This window comes from Jaculus jaculus, chromosome 16 (assembly GCF_020740685.1).
Source record: "Jaculus jaculus isolate mJacJac1 chromosome 16, mJacJac1.mat.Y.cur, whole genome shotgun sequence".
Lineage (NCBI taxonomy): Eukaryota > Metazoa > Chordata > Mammalia > Rodentia > Dipodidae > Jaculus > Jaculus jaculus.
In genome coordinates this window covers 2,495,687-2,519,112 of record NC_059117.1, presented here as the reverse complement: position 1 = coordinate 2,519,112, position 23,426 = coordinate 2,495,687, and the positions used below count along the sequence as shown (strand labels likewise).

The 23,426-nt window shown below is 42.2% G+C and overlaps 2 protein-coding genes across 4 annotated transcripts in view; one reads left to right on the top strand and one right to left on the bottom strand.

Annotated features, from left to right (window-relative positions):
* Kiaa0895 (KIAA0895 ortholog) overlaps positions 1 to 4,782 on the bottom strand; it is a 53,219-nt gene extending 48,437 nt beyond the window's left edge. Inside the window, exons 1-2 of the mRNA XM_045136217.1 lie at positions 4,710 to 4,782; positions 2,203 to 2,272 (exon numbers count right to left, since the gene is read on the bottom strand). The gene's annotated coding sequence lies outside the window, so the exon portion shown is untranslated. The remainder of the gene's footprint in view (positions 1 to 2,202; positions 2,273 to 4,709) is intronic.
* A 385-nt stretch (positions 4,783 to 5,167) lies between these two features.
* The window catches only part of Anln (anillin actin binding protein), a 64,603-nt gene continuing 46,344 nt past the window's right edge, over positions 5,168 to 23,426 (top strand). For all 3 annotated transcript variants that reach the window (XM_045135989.1, XM_045135988.1, XM_045135987.1), the window contains exons 1-6: positions 5,168 to 5,369; positions 10,566 to 10,719; positions 12,459 to 12,722; positions 17,624 to 18,009; positions 20,274 to 20,490; positions 23,153 to 23,334. In XM_045135989.1, coding sequence (XP_044991924.1) covers positions 5,352 to 5,369; positions 10,566 to 10,719; positions 12,459 to 12,722; positions 17,624 to 18,009; positions 20,274 to 20,490; positions 23,153 to 23,334 — 1,221 coding nt within the window. In that variant the 5' untranslated portion in view covers positions 5,168 to 5,351. The remainder of the gene's footprint in view (positions 5,370 to 10,565; positions 10,720 to 12,458; positions 12,723 to 17,623; positions 18,010 to 20,273; positions 20,491 to 23,152; positions 23,335 to 23,426) is intronic.

Sequence of the window (23,426 nt, the reverse complement as noted above, 5' to 3'; positions counted from 1 at the left end):
CAAGCAAACAAAAAATTTTTTTTAAGTGAAAATAGCTACCACACCTTTATTACCAGCACTTAGGAAGTAAAGGCAGAAGGATTGTTGTCAGTCTGAGGTCAGCCTGGGACTATAAAGTGAGTTCCATGTCAACTTGGGCTAGAGTGAAATCCTACAACAACAAAATCCCAAGCAAAATTAGATCTACCATTTGATCCAGCTTTTCTTCTCTTGGGCATATACCCTGGAGACTTTGCTCTTTACTACAGAGTTACTTAGCTATGTTTGTTGGTGATCTCTTCACAATATCTAGGAAATGGAATCAGCCCAGATGTCATCAACAAACAGATGAAAGAATAATGAAGATATGTTTGGTTCAGCTGTAAAGAAAAATGAAATTATGAAATTTACAGGAAAATGGATGGACTTGGAAAATATGTGAAGTGAGGGAACCTAGGCTAAGAAAGACAAATTGCATATTCTGATCCTAGCTTTAAATATTTTTTTTCCAAATTTTTATTAACAACTTCAATGATTATAAAAAATATCCCATGGTAATACCTTCCCATACCCCACTTTCCCCTCAGCCATTTGAACATTTATTTTGGGACACAATCTCACTAAATGACTCAAGTTTGTACCATGCACCTCCAGTTCCAGCTTTATTTATTTATTTATTTTGTTTCTTCAAGGTAGGGTCTCGCTCTAGCCCAGGCTGGCCATGAACTCATAGTGATCATCCTACCTCAGCCAAGTGACCATGCCTGGTTTGATAATAATTTTATTTTTTGATTTTTCAAGGTGGGGGTCTCACTCCAGCTCAGGCTGACCTGGAATTCATTGTGTATCCACAGGCTGGCCTCAAACTCACAGTAATCCTCCTACCTCAGCCTCCAGAGTGCCATGATTAAAGGTATGCACCGCCATACCCAGCAGAGATAGAGTGATAGGTAGAGAGAGAGATAGGCAGGCAGAGAGAGAATGTGTCCACCAGGGCCTCTAGCCACTGTAAATGAACTTCAGATGTATGTGGCACTTTGTGCATCTGGTGAAGAGCTAACCTGACTCCATTTTAATGGCAAGAGCCATTTTGATAAAATGACTAAGTTAAGTTTCTGTTTCTCTAAGTTTTTATGTCTGAGCTGGGGCCACAAGTTGTTCCCTGGTTACTGTTCCCAGGATTGTGTATTCATAACATTCTGGGAAGTAGTTTAACTGTAGTGGCTGGTCTATTCCTGTCACCACACTTGCTTGCCTCTGAAAAACCCCCTACCCTGTAATTTCTATGGTTGTGCCCTATAAAAGGAGCTGAAAAGCTGACTCCGGACTGCTTTGTACACCCCTGCCTTAGGAAGGCAGTTGCCAGACCGGCACTATTGTGCATAATTAAAAGCTTGCTTCAATTTGGCCATAATTTGTGGTTGGTGGTCTTTATTCTCATCAATTCTACATTAACACTGGCTCTACATGGGTACTGGGAAATCAAACTCTTGTCACTAGTTTTTTTTTTTTTTTTTTTTTTTTAGGTAGGGTTTCACTCTAGCCCAGCTGACCTGGAAGTCACTATGTAGTCTCAGGGTGGCCTCAAACTCAGAGTGATTCTCCTACCTCTACCTCCCAAGTGCTGGGATTAAAGGCTGTGCTACCATGCCTGGCTATTTATTTATTCAAGAGCGTCAGACAGAGAGAGAAAGAGGCAGATGGAGAGAGAATGGCCCCACCAGGATCTCCAGCCACTGCAAACGAACTCCAGACACATGCGCCCCAGTGTGCATCTGGCTAACGTGGGTCCTGGGGAATAGAGCCTCGAACCAGGGTCCTTAGGCTTCACAGGCAAATGCTTAACAGCTAAGCCATCTCTTCACCCCCCCCCCCTTTTTAATGTGAGGGAGCAAGAGCAAGAGAGAGAGACAGAAAGAGAGAGAGAGAGAGAGATGGAGGGAGGGAGGGAGGGGATTGAGAATTGGTATGCCAGGGCTTCAGCCACTGAAATAGAAGTCCAGATGAGTGCACCACCTTGTGTGCATGTGAAACCTTGCATGCTTGAGTCACTGTGTGTCTGGCTTATGTGGGACCTGGAGAGTCGAGCAGGAGTTCTTTGGCTTCGCAGGCAAGCACCTTAACTTCTAAGCCATCTCTCCAACCCTCAATAATAACTGTTGATGGTTCTTATTTCTTCATTATGATAAAAGTGTAAAAGAAATGGCCCTTCAGCCAGATAACCTGAGGTAGTGAACTTGCGTTTAATCCTTCTTCCCACTGCCTTATGGTTAGATCTTGGCTTTTTCTCTCCCTGGAAAAAAATACAAATATTTATGTTATTGTATTATTCTCTCAATTAAGTGAAAATGTGTGTGAATGTAATTTGAAAATTTTTAAAAACTAAATATCTGTATGTATGGTGTCTTTGCTAAAATCAACACTAGCATGTCATTTCATCTCTTGGCTTCGTATTAATTTCATCTGCAAAGGACATAGTTATTTCCTTTGTTTGAAAGGAAAAATTCTTGAAAGGGCAGTCTCATTTTCTAGGACTCCTTATCTCTGTTTCAGACTCTGGGTTCTTTGCTTTTTATTTTATTTTATTTATTTATTTATTTACGAGACAGGGTCTCATGTAAGTCAGGCTAGTCCTACATTTGCTATGTAGCAGAGGCTGGCCTTGAACTCTTGATTCTCCTTCCTCCACCACCTTTTAAGTGCTGGTATTGCAAATGTACAATCACAGTCAACAACAATTTTTACACAAAAGAAGTTATTTCAAGTTATAAACTTAAGAATGAATTGCCAGGCATCAAGGATTGGAAGGAAGCCTGTTAGGAGACACTGCAGTGCTCTGGGACAGTGGGGCTGGAATATGCAGCTTAGTTTCTGGCGTGGAGCAAGTGTTTTACACATGGGTAAGATCATTAGAGGGGAACTATGAAGAAAGATAGTTTCCAGTTTTTAGGAAGACAGACCAGATACTTTATCTGAATCTTGACTAGCCTTGGCTAGAATCTGAAGAAATTAAGGCTTACAGAGGCGATAGCCAGAGGGCACAACGGCTACATACGTTTCATACATTTCCAATGACTCATTACTAATGTTGCCACACACAGCCACACCCCAAGTATACACACCCCTTTTCTGTTTTTCACTTTCAAAAAATTCAGGCATCTTTCCCCTGTGGTTCATAAGTAGCATATTTTGAGTTAAATATTAATAATTCCATGCAGTACACTCCTAAAATGCCTTATTACTTATTGCAACATATTTTTGGACCTCATTCTTCCCATTTTTCATCTGTCCCTCCCAATAGCTCTGAGGAATGCAGATCATTTCTGTTACACAAATAAGTGCAATAAAACACAAAAAAGGCTAAATCAGAGCTTTTTTTTTTTTTAAAAAATCAGAGCTTCTTAATAAAGTATCTATGAACATCATGAGATTCTACACTAAATATTCTATGATTGAGTTGTATTCCTACATAAAAGATCTAGCCACGTTTTCAAAGGAATCCATAGTGTCCCAAAAGGTTAACACACACACACACACACACACACACACACACACTTAGTTAATGATGTACTTAAAGCCCAAGGTTACAGTATGGTTCAGATTTAACTTTATGCCCAGACTTCAGTTCATTACAACCTATAGATTTTTTAAAATTTTTATTTATTTACACGTGTGTGTGCGCATGCACGTGTTTCTCTGTCTCTCTCTCTCTCTCTTTCTCTCTCTCTGTGTGCACACCTGGGCTTCGTGCAACTGTAAATGAACACAACACTTGAGCCACTTTCTGTGTCTGGTTAACATACACAGCTTGGGAATTGAATCCAGGCAGGCAAGATTTGCAAGCAAGGCTAAGCCATCTTCCCAGTCTCTGTCTCAACAGACATTACATCTTATAGCAGGGAATCCTTGAAGTCTGCCTGGGCACGACACTCATGCAGATTTTGGTCCTTTCCTGATCTTTTGTATAAAGGTAAACAATTCTGTTACCTTACTAGGGGTTAGGGTACTCTGGGTTTGAAGAAAGCCTAGGACTACATGTCACACACTGGACCAGTCTGAGCTCTACAGCTAGTCCCAGGAGAAGAAGAAAGAAACTAAAATTAAAGATATTGATGCAACAGTTTCTGTGACCTCACCAACTGCTAAGATGGAAACGTTGTTAAGTATCTGGAAGCATCTTACTTTGGAGCAATAGTTTTATTTAACTGCTGGGCATTCGCTCTTTATAAGCCCCAGCCGACTTGCTGCACAGGAAATAAATCTATGCAGTGATTACATAGCATACACTTTTGAACACTAACGAATAGGCGTGAGACAGCTTGATTGGGGGTGGAAAGCAGATGAGGTGAGACTGAGTTTCATTTCTCCAGGAATACATAGTCTCCAGGTGTCCCTTCTATCAAATGTCAAAGATTGAACTAGATGGCTTCTCTGGAATCCTCCCAGTCCTAACAGCAGGCACTGTTGGATGAGATTTCAACTCGACGTGTAAATGAACTCCTCACCGTCTGTTAGTACATTTTCCCAATGGCAGGGATCCACATAACTGCCTCTGCAGTGTCAAAATTGCAGCTGAGGGGCGGGCGGCGCTTTAGGTAGCAGGCTAGGGGCATGGAAAGCTGCAGAAGGCAAAGGCCCGGAACTGCCACTTCGGGGTTCGTGATCCTTTATTTGGGAAGAAAAGTAGGCGGGAAAGCCCCGAAGTTGTGGGTGGAGAGTGAACGGCTTACCACGGCGGTGTGCAAGTGTGCAAGCTCGGGTGCTGGGCTTCGCTGGGGAGAGGCGACAGGGCCGCCCGCGAGCCACGGGAGCAGGTGGCGCGACGCCCCGCCTCGCCGCAGTGCGCATGCTCACTGAGCAGCCTGGGCGGGGAAGCGCGGCCCCGTCCTCCTCCGCCCCGCCCCACCTTCCCCGCCCCGCCGCAGTGCGCATGCTCACTGAGCAGCCTGGGCGGGGAAGCGCGGCCCCGTCCTCCTCCGCCCCGCCCCACCTTCCCCGCCCCGCCTCAGTGCGCATGCTCACTGAGCAGTCTGGGCGGGGAAGCGCGGCCCCGTCCTCCTCCGCCCCGCCCCACCTTCCCCGCCCCGCCGCAGTGCGCATGCTCACTGAGCAGCCTGGGCGGGGAAGCGCGGCCCCGTCCTCCTCCGCCCCGCGCCAGCGCGCATGCTCCGTCGTGCGGGCGCTGAAATTCAAATTTGAACGGCTGTCGGAGGCCGTCTGATTGGGAGGTTAAGGTAGAGGATCCTTGGTCGCCGAGAGGCGCCCTACGCCGACGCCGGGTCTCTCCCTGAGCCCCCACTCACTTCCTTTCTTTTTCTGAATTTGAACCACCGCTTCCATCGTCTCGAAGTCCACACGCGACGCCTTGGGCGATGGACCCGTTTACCGAGGTGAGGAAACCTGCGGGCGCAGCCGACCATGACCCAATGGACCCACCCTCGGGGCAGCCTGTGGTCCGGCGGCGGGCGCGAGCCGCGCGCCGCGTGCGTGCCGGGGGCTGCTGCGTGCGGGGGCGCCGCGCCGGGCCTGCCGCCGCCGCCTGCCCCGCTCGGCCGGGTTTTGTCTGCGCCCGGGTGCTCCTCGGCCCGGGCAGACTCGGCTCAGCTGGAAAGGCCGGTGTCCTGGCCGCCGCTCCCCGGGTCTGGCGTTCCTGCCAGTGCCGCCACGCCCTTCGTCGACCCCGTCCCGGCGGCTGTCCCGCGCACTTGAACGCCCCTCGCCCGGGGCGCCGGCCTGTCCGGGTGCTGAGAGGCTCGGGACCTGATGGGACGGGCCGGCCGGGGAAAGCTGGAGCTCCTGCAGGCTGGACTCTGCTGCTTAGTGGCTCCGTACCGGACTGCGAAGGGGCTGTGCATTTTCGCCGTGACAGCGACCGCCTGTCAGCAGGTGCTGGAGGTGGCTTAGTCTCTAGTTCCTCAAACCTCATTGCTCTGCTCCCTTGCCAAGTGTCATGGTCAGGCTTGACACTTGAAACTGCCAGCTGTCCCCGTGTGTACACACCGAAATTATGAGCCCACGATTTAGAAAAGCGCGGCAGAGCCAGGCGCGCTCTTTGAATCTCTGCGCCTTGGAGACTGAGGTAGCCTCGAGGATCTCTGAGTGCAAAGCTAGCCTGGGCCTCACAGTGAGAGAAACCCTGCCTCAAAAAAGAAAAAACAGAAACCTTTCAGTATTTATGTGGCACATCATTCCCACAATACCTTTCTCATCTTTTATTCCTTGGAAATAGGATATAGATTGCATTATTAATACTGTCCATTCTCTTTAGTTTTAGCCAAGGATTTAGATTGACATGTTCAGGAGTTTCCTCTTGTTAGTTTGTCCATTTTGTATCGCAGGACACTTCCTCTTTAAACTATTGTGCAAACTTCAAGCTCATGATGAAAGTTGTTGCAAAATTTGGCATAAAAAAAGTTTTCTGTATTTGATTGAATATAAAATTTTGGCAGGATGTACTTAAAATCCAACAAGATAAGTCTAAGATATTAATGAAAAGTTTTAACAATTAAATTGTCAGCAGTGAAAAGTTTAAACATGACAGTTTTTTAAAATTTTTTAATTTTTTTTTGAGGTTGAGTATTACTCTGGTCCAGGCTGACCTGGAATTAACTTTGTAGTCTCCGGGTGGCCTCCAACTCAGCGAGCCTCCTACCTCTGCCTCTTCAGTGCTGGGATTAAGGGCATGTGCCACCATGCCCGGTTTATGACAGTTATTTTTGTTTCAATTTAGTTATCTTGAGGAAATAGCACTGATTTGTTCATCTTAAAAATTCTAGAGCTACCTTTAATTCCAGCTCTTAGGAGGCAGAGGTAGGAGGTTAGCTGTGAGTTCAAGATCAGCCTGGGACTACCAAGTGAGCAAGTGAGTTCAGGTCAGCCTTGGCTAGAGTGAGACCCCATTTCAAATGACAACAAATTTTTGGGCTGAAGAGATGGCTTAGCGGTTAAGGTGCTTGCTGGTGAAGCTCAAGGTCTCAGGTTCATATCCCCAGGACCCATGTAAGCCAGATGCACAAGGTGGTGCATGCATCTGGAGTTTGTTTGCAGAGACTGGAGGACTTGTCCATTCTCTCTATCTGCCTCTTTCTCCAATAAATAAAATCTTACAAAAAATTCTAATAGAGAAGGCCAGTGTATATTTTATTGTGTATATTAATACATGCAATGTATTAATATATATAATATATATGTTACTTATTTATTTGACAGAATGAGAGAGTATGGGTGCACCAGGGCTTCCTGCCCCTATAAATACATTCCAGATGTAAGCACTCAGGTTTTATTTACATGGGACTGGGGAATCATACTTTGCCTGTTAGGCTTTGCAAGCAAGTGCCTTTAACCACTGAGCCATTTCTCCAGCCCCAGTATATATATATATATTTTTTTGTTTATTTTTATTTATTTGAGAGTGACAGAGAGAGAGAGGGAGAGAGAGAGAGAGACAGAGAGAGAGAGAGAGAGAGGAGAGTGGGCACGCCAGGGCTTCTAGCCACTGCAAACGAACTCCAGACGCATGCGCCCCCCTCGTGCATCTGGCTAACGTGGGTCCTGGGGAATTGAGCCTTGAACTGGGGTCCTTAGGCTTCACAGGCAAGTACTTAACCACTAAGCCATCTCTCCAGCCCCCAGTATATATTTTTATAGTGCTAGTCATGTACCAAATATCTGTCACATGTTGAAATTAAAAAGGATATTTTATGCTATTAACGCAATAGGCTTCCTTTTTTTTTTTGAGGTAGGGTTTTACTCTAGTCTAGGTTGACCTGGAATTCACTATGTAGTCTCAGGATAGCCTCAAACTCACTCTGATCCTCCAACCTCTGCCTCCCAAGTGCTGGGTGTGTTTTCCTTGCATAATGTGAGCACTGTGAAGGGATGGAGTCTTGTTTTTCCTATTCAGAGAGGTTGTTAAATTGGCATAGAAGATAGCAATTAAATGCAAATTATTTTACAGTTGTTTTGTTTGTTTGTTTGTTTTGGGTTTTGAGCCTAGGGCCATTTTGCTTGCTAGGAAAGCACTCTTAATTAGCCACCTCTCTCCCCACTATTTTTCCTCTTCTTCCCACCCCTCAGCAGAGCTAGAGCCCAGGCTGACCTGGAGCTCACTCTGTAGTCCCAGGCTGGCCTCAAACTCACAGTCCTCCTACCTCAGCCTCCCAAATGCTGGGATTAAAGGTATAAGCTAATATGGTTGGCACATTTTTATTTTTTTGTTTTTTTTCAAGGTAGGGTCTCATACTAGCCCAGGCTGACCTGGAATTCACTATGCAGTCTCAGGGTGGCCTCGAACTCTCCTCTCAGCAATCCTTCTACCTCTGCATCCCAAGTGCTGGGATTAAAGGTATGCTCCACCACACCTGGCTTTTTTTTTTTTTTTTTTTGAGGTAGGGTCTCACTCTCTAGCCCAGGTTGACCTGGAATTCACTATGCAATTTCAAGATGGCCTTGAACTCATGAAACTCCACCTACTTCTGCCTTCCAAGTGCTGGGATTAAAGGCGTGTCCCACCATGTCTGGCTATCTTATTAATTTTTTTTTTGCTTTAATTTTTTGTAACATCTTGGAATTTTGAATATTTATTTGCAAGGAGAGAGAGAGAATGAGTGTGTGTGTGTGTGTGTGTAGGGGCGTCCAAGGGCTTCCTGTGTGTGAATAAACTTCAGACCCATGTACCACTTTGTGCCTATGGTTTATATGGGTACTGGGAAATTAAAGTTGGGGCAGCAGGTTTTGCATGCAAATGCCTTTAACTGCTGAGCTATCTCCCCAGTCCCATTTAAGAGTTTTTTGAATTGAGCATAAACAATGAGCACTTGTGTATATTTGAGTGGCAAAACCACGTTCTTTTATTGTGACTCATTGCTCATGGTAACTGAAGCTCTTCTGACTCATAAGTAAGTGCTCTGAGAATAGAATGCTGGTGTGTTGAAGAGAGACTATGACTAGGCAGTTTTGTGCTGCACAGTGATATATCACTCTGCTATAGCCCCAGGTTGACCTGGAATCACTATGTAGTCTCAGGTTGGCCTCAAACTCATAGCAGTCCTCTTCCCTTAGCCTCCCAAATGCTGGGATTAAGTGTGTGCCACCATGTTTGGCAAAACTTCAAATCTTAATGTCTATATTGGTTTTGAAGTTGCATCAGTTACTTTCTTTTTTAAATTTATTTTATTTTGGTTTTCCAAGACAGGGTTTCGCTCTAGCTCAGGCTGACCTGGAATTCACTATGTAGTCTCAGGTTTAGTCTCAAGGTGGCCTTGAATTTACGGCAGTCCTCCTACCTCTGCCTCCCGAGTGCTGGGATTAAAGGTGTGCACCACCACACCCTCCGCATCAGTTACTTTCTTAAGTTTGTATTGGCTACTTTCTTGTTAGTGAATTCCAGGTCAGCCTGGGCTAGAGTGAGACCCTACCTCGAACCCTTCCCCCACAAAAAATTATGTATTTGCAAGGGGAGAGAGAATGGATGTACTGGGACCTCTTGCCATTACAAATGAACTTCAGATGCATGTACCACTTTGTGCGTCTAACTTGACATGGGTACTGGGGAAGTGAACTTGGGCTTTTCCGACTTTGCAAGCAAGCACCTTTAACTGCTAAGCCATCTTCCCAGCCCAAACTCTGAGTTCTGGCATTGAAAGTTATAGTCTGTCACTTCTGCTGTATTATATTGGTCAAAGTAATCACAAGGCCAACCCAGATTCAAGGGTCGTGATATAGATTATGCCTTTTGATTGGAGCTGATTTTTATGTGGTGTGTGTGTGTGTGTGTGTGTGATGTATGCGTGCATATGTGCCCTGTGTGCTCACATGTGATAGGTGCACTTTCCTGCAGTGTCTTGAACAGGTAGTAGGAGGTCCTGCTCTGTCACTCTACTGCTCATTCTTGTTTGAGCGGGAGTCTCTTACTGATCCTGGAGCTTGTCGTTTTGCTTGAGCTCCGAGATTTCCTGTCTCTGCTCTTTTTTTTTTAAATTTTTTTTTGTTTATTTATTTGAGAGCGACAGAGAGAGAAAGAGACAGAGAGAGAGACAGAGAGAGAGAGAGAGAGAGAGAGAGAGGGAGAGGGAGAATGGGTGCGCTAGGGCCTCCAGCCACTGCAAACGAACTCCAGATGCGTGTGCCCCCTTGTGCATCTGGCTAACGTGGGTCCTGGGGAATCAAGCCTCGAACCGGGGTCCTTAGGCTTCACAGGCAAGTGCTTAACCGCTAAGCCATCTCTCCAGCCCCTGTCTCTGCTCTTAGATGGGACTACTGCTTTAGCAGTTCTGGAGATTGAACTTGGGAGTGTCAGACCCTCATGCTTTCTTTCATAGGTAGTACACAGACCCCTGAGGCAACCCTCCAGCCCTCCTTATACATTTTCTTGCTCATGAGTATTTATATTGAGTTGTAGAAATTATGGTTGTTGAGGTGCTCATTTGGTGAATATTGATTTAATTAATATAGGATTTCACTTTTGAAATGTATTTGTTAGTCTACATAGCAATTATTGATTTTAGAGGACTCCTGAGGTTTAGTTGACCGCTGAGATTTTTGGGAATATTTGGCTAATCTTGTATTTTAACACTGATATATTATAGAAACTGCTTGAACGGACTCGTGCCAGACGAGAAAATCTTCAGAGAAAAATGGCTGAACGGCCCATGGCAGCACCAAGGTCTGTGGCAAATGCTAAGCGAATCAGAGAGCCACTTTCAGAAGCAATTAACCAGCAGCCCCTACCTGCGGGTGAAGGTAAAACACTTTGGGAGAAAAGTAAAAAAAATATACAATTACTTTTTTTTTCTTACTTTTGCGGGTCTCTTACTCAGCCTGACCTTTAACTCATTTTTTAGCCCAGACTAGCTTTGAAACTCACCATAGTTCTCCTTCCTCAGACTTGGCATAATGGGATTATGCCTGACTCTGCATTTCTTTTTGAAGGAAATAAACCCCAAACATTTCATTATGCATGTAGAGGAATCAGACTTGTCAGGAGACAAATACCAAAGCCTTTGGGGCAAGAATGGCCTTCTGTTTTATTTCAGGGTTATTATATTAGACCTAGAGCTGTTTCTTTTAATATGTGTCCCCCTCCCCTTTTCCAATGAATGAGTCTCATGTAATCTACACTGACCTCGAACTCCCTGTATAGTTAGGCTGGCTTGTACTTGTGATCTCTGGCCTCCACTTCTCAAGTGCTGGGATCACAGGCATGCACACTCACATCCAGCTTGACAAGTATTTCAGATCCCTTGATTGAACTTTATTTTCCTCACAGTCAGTTATCCTTAAATCTCCATATCTGCAGAATAATACAGGCATGCAGTGATAGTGTATTGGCAGTAATGTGGCACATGTCACCTCGACATTGCCAACTAGATGACCCCTAATTTATACAGTGTCTGTGGTGTGAATTGGGCAGCAAAAGGTAAAGTGTTGCAAATGCTTGAAGCTTTGATTTTTAAAAATATTTATTTATTTATTTATTTATTTAACAGAGAAAGAGGGAGGGGAAGAGAGAATGGGCATGCCAGGGCCTCCAGCCACTGCAAACGAACTCCACACGCATGCGCCCCCTTGTGCATCTGGCTAATGTGGGTCCTGGGGAATTGAACCTGAGTCCTTTGGCTTTGCAGACAAATGCCTTAACTACTAATCCATCCAGCCATCCCTCCAGCCCTTTGATTTTTTTTGTTTGTTTGTTTGAGACAAGGTCTTAATTTACAACCTAGGCTAACCTCATACAACCCTCCTGTCTCACACTCTTGAGTGTTAGGATTGCAGACATGTGCCATAACATTAAAGCTTGAAGTTTGTGTAGGTTGTTAATTAAAACACACAAACAAAAGCTCAGTGTGTTAGCATATGTGTATGTTCTCAACACTTGATGGCTGAGGCAGGAGAATTGTGAGTTAGAGGGCAGTCTGGGCTACAGGGTGAGACCTGGTCTCAAAACAAAATATAAACACATACAAAGCCAGTCTCTCTTGGAATCTTATGCTGTTAGTTTCTGAACCTTAGCATCTGAATCAGATCATCTAGCCACCTTAGTCTCTTCCTGGAGTGTAGAAAATAGTACTCTTTTTTTAGCACAATCTTAAAATACTTATGCATAGAAAAAAATCATAATGGAGCTATGAAGTTGGCCTAATGGCTAAAGGCACTGCTTGTAAACCCTGCCATCCATGGTGCAATTCCCATGCCATGTGCATAAGCTAGACTCAAAAAGTAGCAAGACAGTCCAGGGTTTGCAGCAGTAAGAGGCCCTGGCACACCCATACACGTGCATGCTAAGTAAATAAATAAAAAGTTTTACATTTTAGATTCCTAAGTTGCTGGAAGAAATTATAGTTTTTACATATTTTTTGGACAAAAAACAGCTAAAGTATTAGAGAAACTTGTATTTTATTAATTTGTTAAGGACCTACCTCAAGTTCTTGATGCTATGAAAAGTTAAGAGTTTTGAGTGACTTTCATTTTTTTTAATCTAGACAAATCTTGTACAAAACCATCACCATCAAAAAAACGTTGTTCTGATAAAACTGAAGTAGAAGTTTCCAACTTGGAAAACAAACAACCATCGGAGTCAGCTACTGCAAAATCTCCCAGACCTGTGTCTCCTCATATACAGTCCCCAGAATTACTGCCAGCTATGGGGCTGAACTCAAGACTGGAAGCAACCGCCACCTCCTCAGTAAAAACGCGCATGCAAAAACTTGCAGAGCAACGGCGACATTGGGATAATGGCACAGCAGGTACAAATGATGGGGGTGGTATGATCCACAATGTCTGATGAGGTTCATTTTGGAGCTGGATGTGATAGCATATGCCTGGTATCCTAACTTGAGAAGTTGAGGCAGGAGTATTTTGAGTTTGAGGCCTGCTGGGGTAGCTTATACATAGCAAGACCCTGTATCCCCCCAAAACATACCATTTATTGTATTTAAAATTGTATCACTTAACATTTGAAAGGTAAATGCCTTTGTGATTATCTGTATTCAAGGTATCTTATGTTTGCAAATGTTTTGTATACCAGTAGTATATTTGAAAGAAGTACTTATGAAGTAGTTGATGAGGCTTTGGGACTAGTTCATAGAAGCCTGACCTAATAACTGAATTAACTTTTGTTTAAAGTGACAAAGGCTAAAGAACAAGCTGTTCTTGGTATTACTGGTAGTGTTGTCCCTCGGCTCTATAAGAAAATTTATTTCATGGATTCACTTACTAAATAAATGTGGAGGGCTTCCCCCGTACACTGACCACCTGTAACATGTGTTCTTTTGTTTTAACTTTTCTTTTGTTTTATTTTTATTTATTTGAGAGTGACAGACAGAGAGAGAAAGAGGCAGATAGAGAGAGAATGGGTGCGCCAGGGCCTCCAGCCACTGCAAACGAACTCCAAACGCATGCGCCCCCTTGTGTATCTGGCTAACGTTGGTCCTGCGAATCGAGCCTCAAACTGGGGTCCTTAGGCTTCACAGGCAAACATTTAACTGTTAAGCCATCTCTCCAGCCCTTTAAAAAACATTTTTTTTGTTTTATTTTTATTTATTTATTTGAGAGTGACAGAGAAAGAGGCAGATAGACGTGTTCTTTTTTTAATGTTTTATTTTTATTTATTTATTTGCTTATTAGAGAGAGAAAGTGGGGGGGGAGAGAGGGAGAGAATGTGCATACCACCTTGTGCATCTGGTTTATATGGGTATTTGGGAATTGAACTTGGGTCCTTTGACTTTGCAGGCCAGTGCCTTAACTGCTAAGCCATCTCTTCAGCCCGGGAACACTTATTCTTATGCTACAATGCTAGAAACATATGAAGGGACTGGATCCTCACTTAACACACAAGTAAATGAATAGTTAGGTGATGGGGTTATTTTTGTCATGAGCAGTTTTTTTTAAATTTTTTTTATGAGCAGTTTTATCTTCTGACTTGTTAGGAGTCATTCTTGGAATTACTTAGAAGCATACTCATACGTGGGGCTGGAGAGGTCGCTCAGTGGGTAAAGTGCTGCACGAACCCGAGGGCTTGAGTTGAGATTCTAAGCACTGACATAAAGTTCCAGGAAGTGTGGTGCTCACGTGTGAACCCACCCTAGAGATGCAGAGACAAGAAATCCCTGAGATTCACTGGCCAGCTATTCTACCTGAATTACGAGCTCCGGGTTCAGTGAGAAACTGTCTCAAAGAGTTAGGTGGAGAGTGTTGGAGAAGATGCCTGACATTGACCTTTGGTTTTCATATGCATGTGTACCTACATATACGTGCATCCACACACACTCCCAAAAAAGACCCTACCTTGAAAAATACCCCCACCAAAGGATGTATGTATATCTATATATACATATGATGAATAAGCATATAAAAGTCATATATATTATACATAGGTATATATTTTTTTCTTTTTTTCTTTTGAGACAAGGTCTGACTATGTAGCTTTGACTACCCTGGAACTTGTGTAGACCAGGCTGGACTCGTACCTGCAGTAATCTTGTCTGTGTCTTCTGGGTGCTTCTATTGCAGTTATGTGCCACTGCACCTAATCTATATTATTTATTTAAAACAAAACAAACAGAAATCAGGGTGAGAAGAAAATTTGGAAAGGAGAAAGAAAAAAGTTTTGGATTAGAATCTAAGAAGTGTGGTAGAACTCTAGAATGTGTTTCTTGTATAGATTATATAGTTCTTTGATTCAGATGAATAGCAGGAATTGAGATAATCAATCTGAAATTGATAAACTACATATATTTCAAGCATTCTTACATTACTGTACTTTTTTTTTTTTGGTTTAGTTATTCAAAGTAGGTGTCTCACTCTGGCCTAGGCTGACCTGGAATTCACTATGTAGTCTCAGAGTGGCCTCAAATTCATGGTGAACCTCTTACCACTGCCTCCCAAATGCTGGGATTAAAGGCATCTGCCACCATGCTGGGCTCTGCTTTTTTTTTTTTTTTTTGGTTTTTCGAGGTAGAGTCTCACTCTAGCCCAGGCTGACCTGGAACTCACTGTGTAGTCTCAGGGTGGCCTCGAACTCATGGCAATCCTCCTACCTCTGCTTCCCGAGTGCTGGGGTTAAAGGCATGTACCACCACGCCTGGCTGGCTCTGCATTTTTTAAAGCTTTTTTTAAAATTAAAAAAAATATTTATTTATATTTATTTATTTATTTATTTATTTGACAAAGAAAGAGGGGGAGAGATAATGGGCATGCTAGGGCCTCCAGCCCCTGTAAACAAACTCCAGATATATGTGCCACCTGTACATCTGGTTTATGTGGGTCCTGGGAAATGGAACTTGGGTCCTTTGGCTTTGCTGGCAAGCACCTTAACTGCTAAGCTGTCTCTCCAGCCCTACTATGCAGTTTTAATTGATTTTTTTCAAGTCTTGAACAGCAGAAGAGCTTAATATTTCCTTCTTTCTTCCCTTTCTTTCTCCTTCACACTTGCCATCCTTCATTTTTAGTTTCTCAAGTATTGAGATCACAGGCCACCTCAACTGGCTAAGATTATTTTTTCTGGCAGTGAAGATAATCTCAAGAGTAGGGACTGTACTATGCTAGGACATTACACATATTTTAATATGTATATGTACTTTTAACTTTTCTTTATTTAGTTTTAAGGTAAGGTCTCACTCTAGCTCAGACTGACCTGGAATTCATTATGTAGTCTCAAACTCATGGCATTCCTTTTACTTCTGCCTCCTGAGTTCTGGGATTAAAGATATACACCACCATACCTGGCTAGTATATATATTTTTTGTTTTAGTAGTATTTAATTTTTGTTTGATTTTTTTTTTTTTTTTTTTTTTTTGCAGGTAGGGTCTCACTGTAGCCCAGGCTGGCCTGTAACTCATTCTGTAGTTCCAGGCTAGCCCCAAACTCATAGCCATCCTCTTCTCTCTGCCTTCTGCTGGAATTAAAGACATGTGCCACCATGTCTGACATAAGTATTTAGTTAAAAAAATTATTTGTTTAGTTTCAAGAGAGAAAGACAAAATATATGTATGCCAGGGCCTCCTGCCACTGCAAATGAACTCTAGATACATGTGCCACTTTATCTTAGAAGACAAATACCACTCTTGTCTTTGTTTTATAAATGAGAGGCTAAAATTTAGCCCTTAACAGTTGGATGATAGTGCTTTTAGCTGTCTTGCTTTTTTTTGGACACTCAACAATGTACCTGCTCATTTTGTTAGTCAGTGTGAAGTTGTGAAGTTAAGTGCAATTTAAGAGAATATGTTCTCAACAGATACATGCACCATTTCTGTTTTTTAGGAAGTGTCTATAGAGAACAATGCAGGTTTCTATCCCCCCCCTTTTAATGAATTAATAATAATAATTATTTTTGAGGTAAGGTTTCACTCTAGCTCAGGCTGACCTGTGGTTCACTATGTAGTCTCATGGTGGCCTCAAACTCACAGTGAATCTCCTACCTCTGCCTCTTGAGTGCTGGGATTAAAGTCATGGGCCACTATGCCCAGCTTTTTTTTATTTTATTTTTTATTTATTTGATAGAGAAAGAGGGAAAGAGAGAGAAAATAGGCATGCCAGGGCCTCTAGCCACTGCAAATGAACTCCAGACGCATGCACCACAATGTTCATCTGGCTTATGTGGGACCTGGAAAATTGAACCTGGGTCCTTAGGCTTTGCCAGCATGTGCCTTAACCTTAACCACTAAGCCATCTCTCCAGCCCTCCTTTTTTTCTTTTTGAGGTAGAGTCTCACTCTAGCCCTGGCTGACCTGGAATTTACTATGTAGTCTCAGGGTGGCTGTGAACTCAAGGTGCTCCACCTACCTCTGCCTCCTGAGTGCTGGGATAATAGGCATGTGCCATCATTCCTGGCCAATAAATTTTTGCTTAAGGGATTTCCCATGCATTTCTTTCATTGTCCATCGAGGTCTCTTAGTTCTGCTGAAGCTGAAGATAGTCCTTGAAAGAACTGATGCTTAATCCATTTGTGCAATTGGACCTACACCACGATTTTCTGAGCTGCTTCTGGTTGAATGACATAGTTTCTGTGATCTCTGACATCTGATTGAATATACTGTTTTAAGTTGTTATATCATGATTAGTTCTAAATATACAATAGAAACAATGGTATAGCATTCATAATCTACCAAAAAATTAAGTAGATATTAATAGTGTTTTTCAAAATATTATTATTTATTTATTTATTAGAGAGAGAATGGGCATGCTTGGGTCTCTAGCCACTGCAAATGAATTCCAGATGCATGTGCTACTATGTGCATCTGGCTTATGCAGGTACTGGGGAATAGAGCATGGGTTCTTAGGGTTTGCAGACAAGTTCCTTAACCACTAAGCAATCTATCCAGCCTCAGTTGTGTTTTAATTTGTATCAAATATTCTATGATTTGAAAAAATTGTTGCTGGAGATATGGTTCAGTGGGCAGCATACCTGCCTAGCATTAGCCCTGGGTTCAATCCCCAAGCACCATATAAACTGGGCAAAGCGGTGCATTGGGGAGGTGGACGCAGGAGGATCAGAAGTTCAAGGGTCTTCTCTTTCTCTTTTTCTCCCTCTCTCTGCTTGCAAAAAAAATAATAATAATAAAATGAAATTTTAGTAGGAAGCAATCATAATTTTATGTATAAGAATAATTCTTAAAACATGGTTTTGAATTTTCTGAAAAACATTCAGATGATGCACCGGAAAGCTCATATTTTTCATCATTGCCATCTATGGAAAAAGCTGCTTCACCTCCAAAACCACCATGTGCAGATGCCTCAGCTACTCCAGTTGGGAGAAAGGGCCGTCTGGCCAATCTTGCTGCAACTATTTGCTCCTGGGAAGATGATGTCAGTTACTCATCTGCAAAGCAAAATAGTGTACAAGAACAGCCTGGTACCACTTGTTTATCCAAATTTTCCTCTGTAAGTGGAGCATCTGCTAGGATCAATAGCAGCAGTGTTAAGCAGGAAGCTACATGCTGTTCCCAAAGGGATGGTGATGCCTCTTTGAATAAAGCCCCATCTTCAAGTGCTGTGGATGCTCCCTTGGCTAATGTTTCAGTGTCCAGCTCTGTGGTGAGTTAATATCATTTTGGGTTTTAGAAACTTTGTTTGCCATGAGTGGTTGTGTATGTAGATATATGTGGATTTTATATGTATATTTTATATATGCATGTATATATATGTGCATGTTATGCTGATATGTGTTTTTAGAATGCTATTTCACAAAAAGTGAAAATCAAAAGATTGGTAACTTTTCATAAGGTAACATTTTACACCTGAAATTATGCTAATTTAGTAAAAATCCAAAATACATAATAATAATAGGCTTCAATAGGAGCCTCTTTTTGGTCATCAAGAACAGCACTGAACTTAATTTCTCCATTAAAATTATTTTATGGACCTATATAAATATAAAATTGAATACTTTCCTGAAAAATAACAAGATAAATTGGTAGATATTGTTGCCTCCAGGAAGTCAAATTGCCAAACCAGGAGTGTTAGGGGCTATACTTCTATGGTGTAACCTTTTGAAATGTTTGGAACCTTTACTTGATGGTTCCATTATCTCAATATTTTTTGTTTGTTTGTTTGTTTGTTTTCTGAGGTAGGGTCTCACTCTAGCCCAGACTGACCTGGAATTCACTATGTAGTCTCAGGGTGGCCTCGAACTCACAGTGATCCTCCTACCTCGACCTCCCAAGTGTTGAGATTAAAAGTGTGAGCTACTATGCCTAGCTATCTCAATAGTTTTTTTGTTTTGTTTTGTTTTTTTGAAGTCTCACTCTAGCTCAGGCTGACCTGGAATTCACTATGTAGTCTCAGGGTGGCCTTGAAGTCATGGTGATCCTCCTGCCTCTGCCTCCCAAGTGCTGGGATTAAAGGCATGAGCCACCATGCCTGGCTTCTCAATCGTTTTTAAAAAACAGTCTCAAAAATAAAGATAGAGCCGAGTGTGGTGATGGACACCTTTAATCCCAGCGCTCAGGAGGCCGAAGTAGGAGGATTGTGTGAGTTCAGGGCCACCCCTAAGACTACATAGTGAATTCCAGGTCAGCCTTGACTAGAGCTACCTCAAAAAATAAAATAAATAAATAAATAATAAAAATAAAAGAGAGAAAAGAGTTTTGCGTTCCTGATCACTGTGTTTTAGTGTAGACAGAGGCTTTGAAATTTGAGCTGCCTTCGATCTTAGCCCTGGGACATACTTAGACTTTTTACAAGTTACTTAACTCATTTTTCCATTTGTAAAATGGGGAAAGGGCTGTTGGGAGGATTAAATAAGGTAATATGCACAAAATCCTCAGCATAGTGCATGGCTGCATCTAAGTACTTAGTAATTATAATTATACATCAAACCCATAGTGCTACAGGCTAGGCATTTTTCATCCAAAATGCTCCAAAGTCTGAAGCCTTCTGAGTGCTGACATGACAAGTGAAAAATTCCAGACCAGGAAGTTATTTCAGGCATGAACTTTAGTTATGGTGCTAAGATTGTATCTTCATTCTCATGCATGATGGGCAAGCAATGTCTAGCTTTGTCTAATATGTATATGAAACATAATTGAATTTTATATTTAATATTGGGTACCATCCCAATCTAATAAGGGTTATAAAATAGGGTACTCCCCACCATTGTAAGTATTCCAAAATCTCAAAAATCTAGTCTGAAATACTTCTGGTACCAAGTACTTTGAATATGGAATAATCAAACCTGTATCTTAAAAATGCAAATAAAAAGTTAATGATATAATGTAGTTAAGAATTTCATAAAAGTTGCACAAAGTGTCATATGTGTCTGGAGTTCATTTACAGCAGCAAGAGGGCCTGGCATGCCCATTTCTCTCTCTCTACCCTCTTGCAAATAAATAACTAATAAAAATTAATCTTGGAAAAAAAGGAAGGTACTAGTACATTAATTCAGACATTTTTTTTTTTGAGGTACGGTCTTATGCTAGCTCAGGCTGATCTGGAATTCACCATGTAGTCTTAGGGTGGTCTTGAACTCATGGTGATTCTCCTATCTCTGCCTCCCGAGTGCTGGGATTAAAGGTGTGCACCATCACACCCAATTTAGATTTTTTTTCCCCACAAAATAGGGAGTAATCCCTGATATTTACTTCCTCATCAATATATTATGTCGATTAAACCCTCATAATTAAGTAATAGCATGATGTTTTCATACCATTCAAGTTAGTAAGATATGTTACAGGCAAAAAAATTAATAAAAACGAATCTTACCTAAAGGTTAGCTACTAGATTTGAGTTATTTTCTTATATATATCTACCTGCAGAAACTATAAATATTACCATTAACTTTAAGTGTTGTCATATTTCAGAAAGCTACTGCTTCTCTAGTAACATCTATATCCATCATCAATACTAAAAATTGTGAGGCACAAACTCCTGAGCTACTTCAAAAAACTGTTAGTCCTTTGAAAACAGAGGTATTAACACAAATTGTGAAGTCACCTGTATCTCAGACAGTTCAATCCAAAGAAGGAAACAGAGAAATTTTTCTGCAGTCCCAATCCAAAGACAACTCTACAACACCAGGTAATATATTTAAAGGGTTGACTATATGCAAGATACTTATTCTTAGCATTTTGCTTTATATTTACTTTCAGTTTTGTTTTTTGAAAAAAGGTCTTGCTATGTATCTCAGGCTGGTGTGGAGCTTGAGATCCCCTGCCTAAGCCTCCTCGCTGCTGGGATTACAAGTGTGTGTAAGCAAATCTAGTTCTGCATTTTACATATCCACTTGTGAATGGGGTGGGCTTTTAGCTGGGTGTGGCAGTACATGCCTATGATCTCAACACTCAAGATGTGGACACAGAAGGATCAAGTTTTCTAGGTCAGCCTTGGCTACATAGAAATTTTGATGTCAGACTTACATGACAGCTTGCCCCAAGAAAATGAAAGTTGAAAAGCAAATGGTAAAGTTTTAAGTTTCCTGGGGCAGTGCCTGAATTTTTCAAATGAGAGTTTTTTTTTTTGATTTTCGAGGTAGGGTCTCACTCTAGCTCAGGCTGACCTGGAATTTACTATGTAGTCTTCGGGTGGCCTTGAACTCATGGTGACCCTCCTACCCCTGCCTCCCAAGTACTAGGATTCAAGGTGTGTGCCACCACACCCGGCTTTTTTTTTTTTTTTTTTTTACTTTTTTTGAGATTGGGTCTCAAGTAGCCTAGACTGGCCCTCGAACTCACTCTAGTCAAAACTGGCTTTATGCTTCCCCATTCTCCTGCGTCCTTCTTCCAGATACTGGAGTTATAGCCATGTACCCCCATTCCCAGTGTATACAGTGCTGGGCATTAAACCTATGGTTTCACGCATGTTAGGTAAGTTAAGTATTCTGCCAACTGAGCTGTATCCTCAGCTCCTGGGTTTAAGCTTTTGAAAACACAATCTTTTTAGAAACTATAGTTTATAGAGGAGAAGTGAACAGAGTTGAGAGTAAGGTGAGTAGAAAACCATAGTCACTCCTGATGCACTAAAATGAGGATTAGAAAGAAGGCGATAAGCGAGGAGCTCAGTGGTGCAGCATTTAACCTAGCCTTCATAATATCACTGGGGGGGGGGGGTGGTGGAGGAAAGAGAAACAATAGCGAGATCCCTACATGAAATCTGGACCCTTTTGTTACTCACAGTTTTCTAAAACTTGCAACTCAAATGAAGCTTTTTATTAGTCTTGATTACTGGATATAATCAAGATCATATTATTAGTAAGTTGCATGTGCCTTTATGTTTTTAATTTTTTTCTTTGTTTATTTGTATTTATTTATTTGAGAGTGACAGACAGGGAGAGAATGGGGGTTAGGGGTTGAGAAAGAGAATGGGCACGCCAGGGCTTCCAGCCAAAGAAACTCCAGACACATGTGCTACCTTGTGCATCTGGCTTACGTGGGTCCTGGGGAATCGAGCCTCAAACCAGGGTCCTGAGGCTTTACAGGCAAGCACTTAACTGCTAAGCCACCTCTCCAGCACCTCTTGTTTTAATGAATTCTAGTTTGATTTATAACATAAAAATTTTAAGTAACAGGTCTCTACCTGTCTCAAAGTGTGACCACAGGTCAAAGTGCCCCCCTTTTCTCATCCTCCTTCCTTCCTTCCTTTTTTCTTTAAGTAAAATTGTATGAGAGCTGGGTTGTGGTGGTTTAAGCTTTAATCCCAGCACTTCAGAGACTAAGGTAGGAGGACCACTATGACTTCAGGGCCAGCTTGGAGCTACAGAGTGAGTTCAGAGTGAGACCTTTCCTCAACAAACAAACAAACAAACAAACAAACACCGTAAGATTGTGTGAGAACAGTCACATTTGCTTATTTCCATGTTCTCCTGTGCCTCATTTCTCTCTCTACTGTAGAGTTTGTTTGCAGTGACTGGAGGCCCTGGCACGCCCATTCTTTCTCTCTCTTTCCCTTTCTTTGTCAAATAAATAAAATATTAAGATAAACATAAAAATACCTTTTATTTACTTGCAAGCAGAGAGAGATAGAACAGACAGAGGGAATGGGCATGCTAGGGCCTCCAGCCACTGCAGATGAACTCCAGATGCATGCATCACTTTGTGCATGTGGCTTTATGTGGGTACTGGGGAATGAACCAGGGCTGTCAGACTGTACACAAGTGCCTTAACCACTGAGCAATCTTTCTGCTCTGTTCGATTTTTTAAATTTTAGTTTTATTCTATGTATTTTAATTTTTTAACTTATTTTATTTATCTGAGAGAGGGAAAGAGGCAGAGTGAGTGAGTGAAAGAGAGAGAGAATGGGCCTGCCAGGGCTTCCAGCCACTGCAAATGAACTCCAGATGCATGTGCTACCTTGTGCATCTGGCTTTTGTGGGTACAGGAGAATCGAACCGAGATCCTTTGGCTTTGAAGGCCAGCGCCTCAACCGCTAAGCCAGCTCTCCAGCTCCTTGTTCATTTTTTGTGTGTGGTTTTTTAATCTCTCACTGGAATTAAAGTTGTTTTTTCTTGTTTCTTTGTTTTGAGGTAGGGTCTCACTCCAGGCTGAGCTGGAACTCACTATGTAGTCTCAGGGTGGCCTTAAACTCACCTACCTCTGCTTCCCAAGTGCTGGGATTAAAGGCGTGCACCACCACACTAGGCTGAATTAAAGTATTTTGTAACAAATGGATTTTTAGAATTTTTCATGTGGAAATTATAATTGCTGATTATTTTGAATAGACTCTTAAAGCTGTATGTTTTCTGTAGGAGGAGGAGGAATTAAGCCTTTGCTGGATCACTTTGGGGAGCATTGTCAAGAACACAACAAAAAAAGTCCAGCACACAGAACACCCCACAGAACCCCTGTCATCACTCCAAATACAAAGGCCATCCAAGAGAGATTATTGAAGCAGACCACATGTTCATCTGTAACCCAACAGCTCAAGCAGGTGCTGTGGTTTTGCATTTAACATTATTTGTTCCATTGTTTCTGCCGGGAATCTAGAACTCAAAATGTAATTTGTTTTTTGTTTTTTTTGAG